General features: G+C 34.7%; 1 protein-coding gene across 1 annotated transcript in view; it reads left to right on the top strand.

The window, feature by feature from the left end:
• The window catches only part of Grik2 (glutamate ionotropic receptor kainate type subunit 2), a 650,167-nt gene that overhangs the window by 237,744 nt on the left and 398,038 nt on the right, over window positions 1–14,385 (top strand). Inside the window, exons 2-3 of the mRNA XM_027402939.2 lie at window positions 1,034–1,201; window positions 5,028–5,285. Of these exons, the coding sequence (XP_027258740.1) occupies window positions 1,034–1,201; window positions 5,028–5,285 (426 nt within the window). The remainder of the gene's footprint in view (window positions 1–1,033; window positions 1,202–5,027; window positions 5,286–14,385) is intronic.

Here is a 14,385-nt window from a genome sequence, read left to right on the forward strand (position 1 = left end):
AAACTGCCCGGGGGTTCTTAGTCCTGGAGAAAACTGTCTTTCTCTCCCTCAACAGCCTTTGACTACCTATAATTCTTCATCAATGGTGGGGTCTTAGGATATTTCCACAACAAAATTGGTATGTCAACTGGCATTGTCATTATGTAGATCTTGTTCAAGCAACCATGTTGTTGGGATGTCATGATGAGTGTAGGATCCCTGTCAAGTCTACACTATGTAGTAGTAAGCATCTTGATCCTCTGGCTCTTCCAATCATTTTACTCTTTCTTTTACAATGTTTTCTGAGTAGGTTGTGGGGCTGTTTTGTAGATTTACGAAGTGGGGTAGTGAACTATGCAGTCATACACTCTTTGCATTTTGACCACTTCTGGAGCTCTGTAATAGCCTCTGTCTGCTACAAAAAGAAGCTTAGTTTTTGAGGAGTGAGAGTTATAGTTATTTTGGTATATAAACTAAGTATTTATAATATAGTTAAATATTATATTGATTTAGGGAAATAAGGAGTAGTAGGTCTGTGACCACTTCAGTCATATGAAGTTGGCGAGATTTGTATTATCTATCATGAATTTTCAAGTATTGAGTAGGCTTTAAGTCCAATTTTATATCTGTTGTCTACCCCAAGATGTAAATGCCACTATTATATCACTATAGATATTTTGCTAAGAGAGTCATTGTAAATATAAGCAGTGTGATAAAATTTGTGAGGTCTTGCTTAATGAAGACAAATTCAATTCAATATTCCCAACAATAAGCATTATAGTTTGGTTGTCAATTCTGGGTTAGTGTATTAAAAACTGAGCATATAATTTTCAGCTTATGTTTATTGCCTTAATTAGTTATAAAATATGAAGAAAAAGTACCTTTAAACAATGTTAAATTAGGCAAAAATTCTAAAGCATTTTTATAGTATGTAATATCTAAAAGTTCTTAGAAAAAGTAACTATAAATCCCATTGTGGAACAGATCATGAGGCACATGTTTTAAAACATTCAGACAATTTAATACCTCTATAATTGTTCGATTGCTTTGTTAGGTGGTATTTTTGAATATGTGGAGTCTGGCCCAATGGGAGCTGAAGAACTTGCATTTAGATTTGCTGTGAACACAATCAACAGGAACAGGACTCTGCTGCCCAATACCACGTTAACTTATGATACCCAGAAGATCAACCTCTATGACAGTTTTGAAGCATCTAAGAAAGGTAATTAATAACTATGTACTATGGTTTCTAGAATGCAGATTTCTAGGTGTGCTTTAGAGAGTTCTTGATTTTTTATGTAGTTAAAAGGTTATTAAGAACATATATATGGAAGAATTTGTTTTTTATACCTGCATGTATTTTATAAGACAAAATGTTGATGTAGTTAGCTTTTTAAAAATAAACATACAAATAAAAACATAAGTTAAATTAAATTTGTGGTAGATGACTGATCTCCTTTCTTTGTTATTAAAGTTTTTTTAAAAACCAACTAAAATAAATGATAAAATAATTCTTCCAGGGGTCCCAGGTTAAGTTCTCAGGACCCAAATGGCAATGAACAACTATCTGCAGGTCTGATTCCAGAAGACCTGACCTCTTGTTCTGCTGTCTCATGGTACTGCAAGCACATGGTATATTGACTCACATGTAGACAAAAGACAATGCAAATTAAATAAAATCACTAAAGCAATTTTTAAAAGGAACCACTACCAAAGAATATATTATGCAAACAGCAGTATCAGTAGTGAATTTGTTTGATGGGTACATATTTACATATTGTCACATAAATGATCTTTTCTTATATACATCGATGATATTATAGGAAGGCAGGTCCTATGATTGCCATAATTATCATTTATGTAGCAGACATTGTCAGTATAGTGTTTGTTGTCACCATATACTATAAAACAAAACAATATTTACCTTTCTATAATGTTAATATTCTTTTACTAGCTACCTTACATTGATGGAAACACATAATTATTTGTAATTCTAATGTGATGAAATGTTCTTCCAAGCTTATTAATATTAATGTCAGTTGATAAGACACAATTTTCTCAAGATGAAAGTCTCTTTCTTTTCCGCAGATGCTAACTTGTGTTTTTCAAAGTCATATTCTGCTTGCCCTTTGAATTCATATATTTGTGAATACAAATTAGTTTCCACATTTCAGATCCATGTCATGGTGATAAAAGGTTTAAAGGACTGTAGGGAAAAGGTTAGAGTTGACTGTAAAATGTTCTGATTGTCACAACAAATGCAAACTAAGTCATTAATTGCAAGATGAGTGAATTTTATCAGTAGTATAGCTCATGACTATTTCCATTATGGAAGAAGACACTCTGAGGTTAATGAAAGCATTCAAAATGAATCATCTGGAGTGAGGAAAATATAGATAAAATATTAAGAGATTTCTTAATGGTAACTTCAAAGGATCAGTGTAAAAATATAGAGTCAAATTTTCCTGACAACAATCACAATGCTACTGGCGAGTACCCTATCACAATTCTTAGTTATTAAAGTCACCTTGTTTATAAAATGTTATGTTTAACAGATTAAACATCCATTCAAATCCCATTTGGAATCTGTTCCAGAGCTAGGGAAGCTCAAATAAGTAACTAAATAAGTAACCACAAGGGGTAAAAGGGGTGAATGCTCTTTTGCATCTTATTTATTGAAATATTATTGCTTAAATTATAAAGAAATATGTAAAGGAAGAGAGAGCCAAAGTAGATTTTGAATCTTACAGAGTCTCTACAAATGTATACAATTATGACAGTGCCCATCAACTTATTTTTTTTTATTTTAGAGGCACTTATATTTAAATATCCATCCCTCCATTCCCTTGCCCTCCGATCCTCCCATGTTCCCCACACCCCCCCAACCCACCTTCCATCTCCTCCCCAGGGATAGTGAGGCCCTCCACGGGGGACCATCAAAGTCTATCATATCATTTGGGGGGAGGGCCTAGGCCCTCCTTGCTGTATCTGGGCTGCAGTAATATCCCTCCATAAAGAATGGGCTCCCAAAGTCCATTTGTGCTCTAGGAATAAACATTGGCTCCATTGTTAGAGGTCCTATAGACTGTCTTTGACTCCTAACTGACACCCACATTCAGAGGGCTTGGTTCAGGCCCAGTTACAGCTGGGGTCTCCATGTTCTAATTAGGTCAGGCCAACTGTTTGTACGGTTTCTCCAGCACAGTCTTGGCTCCTTTGCTCATCAATCCTCCCTCTCAACAACTGCCTTCTAGGAGTATGGCTCAGTGTTTAGCTTCGAGTGCCTGTTTCTGCTACAATCAGCTACTGGATAAAGGTTCTAGGAATCGCAACCAAGGTAGTCATCAATATTATTCTAGGGGAAGGGCATCAAAGGCAGCTTCTCCACCACTGCCTAAATTCTTAGTTTGATTCATCCCTGTGGATCCAATAACATTTTCCACTGTGCCAGACTTCTCTCCAAACCTGTACTGTCTCCCTGAATCAAGAAATCTCCTTTCTTGCCCTCCTGTTTTTCTCCCCTGTCTTGGTCCTCTTGTTCTCCTCCCGCCTCCCCTTTGCCCCTTCTCACCTCCTTCCTCTCTCTCCTGCTCCCAATTTGCTCAGGAGTACCCATCAACTTTAAAAGAGTATTTTTAATCATTTTTGCCCGAATAGAAATAGGATGTTAAATTTTTTACATATCTCATAGATTATACTACTTTGCTCTATCAATGAATACTTTGATGTTTTATAATTGAATTAGTATTTGATTCATGCAATATTTCTAGTCTTTTTTTTTTTTTTAGCTATGTTAGTGGCACAGTTTTACTATCCTTCCTAAATCCTCTGGAGGTCAGAGAGTCAGGAGGATGAGGTCAGCCTGGGCAGCAGAAGAAAACCTCTTCTCAAAACCTAAATAGGGTCCAGTGATGGTGGTATATACCTTTAATCCCACCACTTGGGAGGCAGAAGCAAGCAGATCTTTGTGAGTTCAAGACCAGCCTAGTCTATAAGAGGTAGTTCCAATACAGCCTCTAAAGCAACACAGAGAAACCCTGTCTCAACAAACAAACAAAACAACAACAAAAAACTATATAGTTTTAGTAAATAATAACAAAGGCACCAGTGTTATTTAAAAACATGGGATGATTCCAATCAAAATATAGGATTTAAAGCACCATTTTGAGTGTGTTATCAGAATTGGTTTTTTACTGATTTAGAGCTTTGATCATTATTTGGAAAATAGTAATCATTATGTTCAAAATTAATTCATTTATATTATATCAGATTCTTTAAGGAGACATACATAAGTAAGTGGTTTTTAAAAATATATTTTACCTAATTTTAAATGTGTCTATGCTTAGGTTCTCATGTATCACGTATTTTATGCTGAAATTATTCCTTTTATTTTTCCTTTTGCCACCCTTCCTTGACATTATTTATATAATTATTTGAAGTTTAGTTACATGAAACTGGGTGAATAATATTTCTTTTAATATTCTGAAAATATTCAGTCATAAATTCATGAGGCCTCAGCCATAGACAATGACCTAACTATAGTCAATGTAGGAAAGCTGAGAGCAGGAGAAGCAGTCATCCCTGGGGACAGCATACTAATGGTCGTTCCAATATCACATGGCTGGCTTAGAAAACATACATAAAAGTAACATTATACAGATGGAGCAAGTTTTATTTATGTATTCAGAAACACACACACACACACACACACACACACACACACACACACATTAATTTGAGAAAACGAGGCCATAAATTTGGAAGAGAAGCAGAGGAGGAAAACATGGGAGAAGGTTTGGAGAGATAAAAGGGAGGAATGATAATAATTATAATATGTAATATGTGTAATATATGGTATATGTGATTATAATATAATGTTGTGTATATACACACATACATATATGTATACACATATGTGTGTAGAATTAATGAAATGCAGATTTATATTAAAGAAGAAAGATCTTTAACAGGAAGAAATTTCAGGGATTTAATAGCAATTTGCACCATCCTTCCCTCTCCTTAATAATGGACTCCTTTCTCCTCTTCAGCTTGTGATCAGCTCTCACTTGGGGTGGCTGCTATCTTTGGGCCTTCACACAGCTCATCAGCAAATGCAGTACAGTCCATCTGCAATGCCCTGGGGGTTCCTCACATACAGACCCGATGGAAACATCAAGTGTCAGACAACAAGGATTCCTTCTATGTCAGTCTCTACCCAGACTTCTCCTCTCTTAGCCGTGCCATCTTGGATTTGGTTCAGTTTTTCAAGTGGAAAACCGTCACAGTTGTGTATGATGACAGCACTGGTAAGAGCAGTGGCCCCCATGGCTATTTTGAATACTTTGTTTTCTGGAGGACATGCCAGGTTCTTTCTGTTCTTCTTTGCTTTCTTTTATTAGTTTAATTCTGTTTTTGTCTGTTAATTTATTATTATGATTGTTGTGTTTATATGGAAGGACTAAAAGATATTTGCAGCCAAATAACAACACTTGTTCTAGTAAAAGAATAACCAAATCACATATATTTTCTTTGTGTTTATAAAATGAGCCTGAGGAGTTTGAGCCATACATTGAAAACCGAGTTAATATGATTATCATCGTAATTTATTATTTAAATGATTTCAGTTAGATTCAGTGGTTTTCTACAGGAAAGTTTCATGATACTCAGTCACCATAAGAAAATTTACAATTTTGATAAAGAATTTATGTTTTATGCAAAATGATGTATAAAATGACTAATAAAATCCACATCTTTAAGCAGTATACCAAAATTTAAACTGTTGTTTTTCTAAAATGTTGAACAAATGATAGCACTGAAGATGAATATTTTTGGACTGCTTTTGTGTAGACACAATTAGCAACTTAGAAAATAGGATTATAAATAGAATTCAATAAAATACTAAGAATAATTTAATAAACATTCTCTACAGTGCTTTTCTGTGCCATATTGCTTTAATGATTATTAATGATGGTTTATTGTTATCTTGAATTATTAATTTATAAATTTTCAGAAAACATGAGAAAGGAAACAGTAAAATGAAACATTTAGTTTTCTTCTGACACTTATTTTGCAAAGTAACTGTTAGGTTTATCATGATAATTGATTTCATTTCAGGATATTTTTCAGTATTCTAATATTACTTTAAATTAGAATGTAAAACATTTTATTTTAGGCCCTCTTTCACTATGGCTTCAAATTTACATTGAGATTAAAATTCATTTAAATTTAAATTCTCCCCAAATATGGCAGGAACATGGTTTGTTCCCACTCACTTTGTATGCTTGCCATGGACAAATTTTTTTTTGTAGAAATGTATCCATTTTATAAGGAAATTATCAGTTCAAATGGACAGATAGGATCTTTGCTAGGAGAATAAAGAGTTTCAAGTTTGAAAAAGCAATGAAAATAGACTTATATGACATATGAAATAGCTAGCCTTATTATGTTAGTAATCTTATTTATATTGTTGAAAAATATAAAAAATATTTTTATTAATTTTAGCTTCTACATTTATCAATAAAATCTGTAAAATAAAAAGTACTTTAGAATGATCTTTTAACTTAAATTAGGCTTATTAAGCTTGTTATGTTTTTCCCCCAAATCATTTCCTTCATGTGATTGGTTAAACTCTCCTAGAAATCTATGTATTAACTGCTCTCCTGGGTTTGCATTATGTGGAATGCCAGGGAATCTTCAGATACAAATTCATCCACTGATGTTTATGTCCATAAATAGTCATATGCAGTTATATAGAAAGTGGATGAGGTTATTTCCTTATGTTCTTTTGATAAATTTGAGTATATGTTGCCTAAACTGCATACATACTTAATTTTACATATACAAACATTTATATATATACGCATATGTATGCATATATATTTACATGCTCTAATTTCTATGGATTTTTTTCATACTGTTTATAATTAGAAAGGAACTGGCAAAAGATTAAAGTGTGAATATACATGTTTCTTCACTTATATGTAAATGTTCATCTTGAGGACTGACCAAAGAAACAACAGAATTTATAATCAATATCCCTAATTGGCAAAGATTCACATGAAATCAGTGTTTCAACCTATGAATAATATTCTAAACATTTCCATCTCCAGTATAAATTTAAATAAACAAATAGTCAATTACATTTACATACTTATAGAGAACTTGACCTCAAATTGTGTTTGTTGAAAAGCATTTTAAATTCCTGGAAAGATTTACATCTAGTCCTGGTACTGTCTATTGACCGTAATGCAAGCACGTGTATGTGTAATAGTAACACTAGTTGGAGGTCAGCCTAGGTTACATAGCAAATTCAACACTAGCCTGTTCCGTAGAGTGAAACCTTATCTCAAACTCCATCATTCTCCACTAAAAGAAGATGCTTTATCACCTAATTACTATGAAAGTTACATAGACATTTCAAAAGTATTTGATCTCATAAATAATACATAGATTATTAAAGAAATTATAAATTGATAGATAAATTTGTCTTAAAAGCCTCCAAATAAAATATGGATTTTCTATTATATGCATCACTTAATTGAACACATATTGGTTAGGCAGCTGTTGCTTAGCAATGACAGTTATAGGTGTCATTCTATGCTAGTTGAGGGAACAAAGATTCAACTCTCATTCTCCTATGCTACATTTATGGATTTTTGTTTATTCAAATTTTGTATTATTTTTAATTAGCTAATTTCATTGGTAACAGAATTTTTTTCTTTTTGGAGTTTAAATTTTTCCCTTGGAGAACTTGGTTTTCATTGTTTTATGTAATACAAATGATTTGTTGGTAAGCAGTAAAATCTTTTTCAAATGCCATCCTAAGTGCATAAAATTTTGCTGCAAATTACTACTGATAGAAATTGAAAAAAATGTGAACTGCCCAAATAGAGTGGAAGAAATGCAATTGTAGTCAGGACTGTTCACTGAATGCGGTCTCTATCATCACACTATTCAGCATAAATAATATTGACTCTATTGTGGATTGATGTATCAATTACTTACTGAAGATTATACATGTGTTGCTTTTATTTACATGTTCCCTTTTCCAGACCTACTTATTGCATATGTTGTCTGGTAAGTTTTGAATCCCCAGTTATTGGATGTCCACAACCAATGTAATAAGCCAGTAAAATGAAATTAATAAACCCATGTTTAATTAACAGAGCAAATTGCTCCTGGGTGACCCTCAGAGAGTGGGAGAGGAATGACATATGTTGGCCAGGTCTTAAGTAGCCTATAGGTGGTGGTCTTTAGCAGCCCTGGGGAGGAGATAACTCATGGCAGGAATTCTGAGGGGGCAGAGCCATGGGGAGAGAGAGAGAGAGAGAGAGAGAGAGAGAGAGAGAGAGAGAGAGAGAGGGGGGGGGCTTCACCTAACCAATCCAGACTTTTTGGGGAAATGGGTACCAGGGCCTCAGGTTGAGCTTCCATCAGAATATTTCAGTATAGGTGGAGTTTCTTATTCCACCTGGTCCTACAGCCATTTATCTCCAAATAAACACACAGAGGCTTCTATTAATTATAAACTGTTAGGCCAGTGGTTCAGGCTTCTTATTGGCTAGCTCTCTCTTAATTATTAACCCATTTTTATTTATCTAATATTTTCACACTGTCTTATCTTACTGGATCATCTTGCTCCTTCAGCAGCTACATGGCATCTCTCTTGTGACTTCTCTCTGCATTTCCCCCATCCCCGGGAATTCTCCTCATATCCTAGCCTGGCTTATACTTCCTGCCTGACTACTGGCCAATTGGTGTTTTATTAATCAGCCGATAAGAGAAACATATATACAAAAGGACATCCCCCATAATCCCAAGCTCTTTGGGTATATAGATACCCGGAGTTGGGATGGGGCTTCTACTAGAATACTCTCTTCTATTTATATTCATTTCTACTTTGTTATATCATCCAGCAGATACCTGATAATCGCATCTAGTTCTTGTTTCCACATGCCAAACAGATGGATGATAGATGAAATGTATTTCTGTTCTAGGAAAACTTCCTAAAATGATGTTAGCAGGAGCTATTTATTTTTTTATGATAATTAGCTTTTGTTGTTGTCCTGGATGAATGCTTTTAAACACCTCGAAAGTCTGTTATAGCTCTCAATTGTGTCCAAAAATGATGGAAATGAATTGGCTTCAGAAACAAAGCTGTGTTTCTGTCAGTCATTTTGGAACATATGATTCATTTTAAATATAAACTAAAAATAAATTGGATAGCTGTCAGCTTGTAAGCAATTCCAGGATAAGTTGTGAATATTTGCTTTAAAATTCCTGTGTATCATCTTTGTTTATAGATCAGCAGTCCATTAACAACAACAACAACAAAAAGCTATGGGCTGGTAGGCAGAAGCCTAGGATTCTATCCCAGGCTTGCTGTTAAATTGCTGGAAAACATTGGGAAAAAAAGTAAGGGGATAGAAATGACTACAGATGAGCTATCATGCATTAGATATTATGTAAGTTCTGTCATAAATTATTTTTCTCAGTCTTCAAAAACAATTCTCTGAGTCTCAGAGGAAACAGGTTATTTCATATGGCCAGCTTCCTAGTTCCTAGTTGGGCCTCCTGCCTAGCAGCAGCCTTACAAATAGCCTCAATCCCTCTGTTAACTTGGGGTCCACAATCAATTCCCAGTTGTTGTTTCTTCACTGTTCTTCTCTCTCAAATCTACTGTCTTCTTGTTGTGCTACTTTTAATTCAAAAGAGATATCATCTTTCATGGTGTTTGTTACTAATCTTTTGTGGTCTAATTGAATTCTCTATTTCAATTTCAATCTAATCAAATTTGTATTGATAATTTAGTCTCAATACTTTATTTAAAGTATTTCTAATAATGAAATTCTGGTTGACTCCACTATTACTAAATTCTTGGCTCTAAAATGCAGCCAAACTATTTAAAGACATTCTGTAGGTAATCTGGGTTCTGAATCTCTTTCCTGACATTAGAATTTAAATACTCAACTTTTGTTAGTTAAGGTTACAATGGAACCATTAAACTCCTTTCAGCTACTGACCACATTTTATTCTGTTCATATGGAAAGCACTAATTCCAGCCAGCTCCTGACAATGGGGTATACAAACCTGTCTGTGCACATTTTGACAGACTGACTATCTGGATTTAGTGCCCTCAAAGAAAGGCTTCTCTTGTCCTTTTTATGATGTCTGAAAGATTCTCTAAAGTAGTCCCAAAAGTGCAGTTGTAACTCTCACTTGTTTTTTGGTTTTCCTGGCTCTATTTTTTTGTGGAGAAATCTTCATCTAAATAGAATAAACTCTAAAATTTTTATTTTTTCATGAGCTTCTAAAATAGCTCAACTCACAAAAGTGAACTTCAAATGCTCACTGACTCCAGATTGACATCTGGGGAATGTGAATACGATGAAACCCCATAGGCCCCCTGAATTTGGGTGAAAGCTGAGGGGCTTAGGCAATTTATGGGACCACTGGCAGTGGAACCAATATTTTGCCCTAGTGCATGAACTGGTTTTTTTGGAGCCCATTCCCTATGGTGGGATTCTCTCAGCATGGATACAGAGGGGAGGGTCTTGGTACTGCCCCAAATAATGTGACAAGATGATCCCCCATGGGAGCCCTCACCCTCTCTGAGTAGTGGATGTGGGGATGAGGTGTAGAGATAGTGGGGAGAGTGCGTGGATGGGAGGAAGAGGGAACCTGGATTTCCAGGTAAAAGAGGTTTTTTTTAAAAGTGAACTTCAATGATTCATGTAATCTGCCCTAAGTTAAACATAGTAACTTTGAAAGACATATTTAATAGATTTGGCAAAAAGTTTTGAAGTACACACAATTTCTTCAATGATTTCAAAAGAAAGGTGATGTGAATTGCATTGATATACATTTCAATTATAATTAAATATGTTTTATTTATTCAAACAATCATAGATAGATCCATTTCTATAAATCACCTAGGGCAGAGGACACATAATTATAGATACAACTTTGCCTGTGAGAGCTGAGGTGAAGGGCAGGGAGGAGACTCAATGACCACAGTACATTTTTAGTGCAGCAAGCTCAGAGAAAGGATAGAAAATCTAATATGTGTGAGGGCTCAATAGAGAAGCCCAGAGCTACTTGGGAAGGGAAGAGGAAATTCTCCAATTCTGATTTGTCCCTCACTAATGGAGTAAGAGAAAGTAGAAGCATCTCAGCTGGAGAAAAAGCTGTAAATTGATTTGCAAATGTATAGATGTCTTAGGAAGCCAGGTTGTTAGGGATGGCAGACTCTTCACTGGGAGAGATTCAAGGAAAAGAAAGATAAGGGAAAATACAGACAAGAGGCTAATGAAGATAGGTCAGTAATAGCTTCTGATGTATTGTTCTGTTTGTTTTTACCACAGTTCCCTCTCTAAACACTCAGCATCAGTACAGCAGTGTCTGTGATATTTGTATAATAGGAACCTACCTTCCAAACCACAAATGAGTATTTCATAGGCAACCATTTAATTTCTGATTATGCACCAAGAAGCTGAGAAAGGAAGCTAAAGCACATGGATCTAGGAACAGATACTGATGTGGGTGCTATGATCTTTGGTTTCACAAAATTCTACATTTAGATAATGGTAAGTTATTTGCCCTCTAAAATCTTGTGTCTGTGTATTTCTAAGTTGAATATCATGTACACTCCATAGGATTGTTGGCACAATTCATGAATTATGTGCCTCACTGGATACACATATAGTAGATGCTTATAAACGAGTAGCAAATGAGTTCTTTTTGTTACATTGTGTGAAGAAGAAAATGTTACTGAGACTATTTTTCTATAGTCTATTTTCAATAATTTGGCAAGTTACTGAACAATATAGATCTTGGTTTTAGAACTAATCAGTCAATTCTAGAACTCAGAACCTGTTGAAAAATGTTATAATATGAGATTTGAATTTCCTTTTGATTACTTTCTAATTTCATTTTTCACTATTTTTAGTAAGGTTATAGTGTGATTAGAACCATCCATGGCAAATAGTTGCATTGTGGAGAATGCTTTAGGAATACTGAATTATAGATAAGAATAGGTTGAAAACAAATAAAATAATTTAAAATTGGGAAAAAGAAAATGTTTCATTTAAAAACGGAATTTATAGTAAGGCAACAGGGAAGAGATTTCTAATACTTAAAGCACAAAACTCCAGAATTAGAAGTTTGAGGAAGAACGGATGGAGAAGCATTAGGGCAATCACAATGTCTGGCTAGAACAGTAGAAAATTAGATTAATGGAAAATAAGGAAAGAAAAAGAAGCTTACGAGAAGAGGTGGTCATGACTCTTAAAACATATTTGGTTTTGTATGAAATGACTTCCCATTTCACAAAAAGTCCTGGATCATATCCTTAAAAGATAGCATTTCTGTGAGCATATTGAACTTCCATTGGCATGTACTCTGCTTTTCATAGGGATGTCTTTGTAGTCATGAGAAAATAAGAACAATAACTATTCAAAGTGGGGTGTATTCACAGTCTGAGACCAAAGTTCTGCTAGTTAGTGTGTAGTCATGGAAATGAATTAAGATGAAATGACTAAAGAATAAACTTGTGTAGTTAGGGGTTGAAAGTCAATCCCTATTTTTGGATTTCAAATACTTAACAACTTAAGGTTTAATTAATTTCTATGATACAATCATTATGAAGAAAGAATCCTATAACATTTTTCTTAAGCAAAAGCCAATGTTTTAGAACGAATTTTGCTTGAGTATATTTATCCACTGTGTCTATATATATCTGAATGTATTTTAAGATTAATTTGGTAAAATAAAATGAAAGTCAATCAATAGAGCAGAATGATTTTTGTTTTATCTGAAACCTATGTTTAAATTGGAAACAATAAAGTGATTCAATAAAGTAAATTTTAAAATATGTATTCCTAGAAGATACTAATTTGAATAATATGGCAATTTTGTGTAACATAGAACCAAATAATTTTAGGGAGTGCGATAATTTAGGACTAAGATGATTATATGTTGTACATTTTAAATGTAAGCTATGATTGCTGTATTCCATAATTCCAAATTCAAATACAATTAGCACTTATAAGTTAAATATAATTATTTTGATATAGTTGATTACATAGTCTGACATAGTACTGTTTCCATACTTGGTTATGTTTAAACTTGGGTTTCTTTTAATACTAATTATAAAGCATGGGATTACTTATAATATTATTTCTAGTGTCTGATTACAGGATATTTTAGAAATATCTATAGGACAAATTATTTAAACATATCAGTATTTCTGAAAAATATCAAATTGTAAGACAAAAATAAGATCCCTTATCCATAGTAAACATACTTTGGTCTAAAGAAATGAAAAAAGGATTCATAGAAGCCTTAGTGATTAGCAACTTATCTTAGTTGTAGAAGACATTTTGTGAAGGACAATAATTCCAGCAATAACAGCAACACATTGACTATTTCCCTAAGCCTAACCTTTGCAAGATTTGAACACACTGAAAAGGATAAACTGTGTTTCCTTCCCCTTCCCTCTTGTTCTGATTTGTTTTCCTCTTTGTGAAGCCCAATGTGAAGAAAAGGACCTTAATGATCTCAATGACCCACCTGATGGGTTCTTTAGACTGCTTAGTATAAAAACACAGCTCTCCAGCTTGGTCTGGGAGCTTTCAGTCTGTCCTACTTTTATCTCATTCTCATCCCTTCATACTCATTTCATGCTTTTTCTATCTGTATTCTTTTAAAGCCAATTTTTTAAAAGAAAATTTTAGTAGTTCAAGTTAGGGAACAAGGTTGTTTTACATGTAAGTCCCTTCTCCCTCTCCCTCCCCTCACCCCCATCACTCCTCCCCCACTCCCATCCTACCCCCTACCCCATACACCCACCACTCCCCAGGCAGGGTAGGGCCCTCAATGGGGGCTCTGCAGAGTCCACCAAATCTTCCTGTGCAGGGACTGGGCCCTTCCCCATGTGTCCAGGGCCAGAGTGTATCCCTTCATGTGAGATGGGCTCTCAAAGTCCCTTCTTACACCAGGGGAAAATACTAATCCACTACCAGAGGCTCCCTGGAGTGCCGAGGCCTCCTTATTGACATCCATGTTCAGGGGTCTGGATCAGTCTTGTAGTGGCCTCCCAGCAGCATCTGGGGTCAATGTGCTCTCCCTTGTTCAGGCCAACTGTTTCTGTGGGTTTCTCCAACCTGGTACAGACCCTTTTGTTCTTCATTCCTCCCTCTCTTCAACTAAATTCCAGATTTCAGCTAAGTGTGTATCTGTGGATGTCTGTCTCTGCTTCCATCAGCCACTGGATGAGGGCTCTAGGATGACATAAATAGTAGTCATCAATCCCATTTTAGGGGAATGATAAAGCCAATTTTTAATATTAAAATTTCAACATAAATTCCAGTGAGTACCATTAGTCACCTGCTACATAATACAATATTG

Source organism: Cricetulus griseus, chromosome 2 (genome assembly GCF_003668045.3).
Source record: "Cricetulus griseus strain 17A/GY chromosome 2, alternate assembly CriGri-PICRH-1.0, whole genome shotgun sequence".
Lineage (NCBI taxonomy): Eukaryota > Metazoa > Chordata > Mammalia > Rodentia > Cricetidae > Cricetulus > Cricetulus griseus.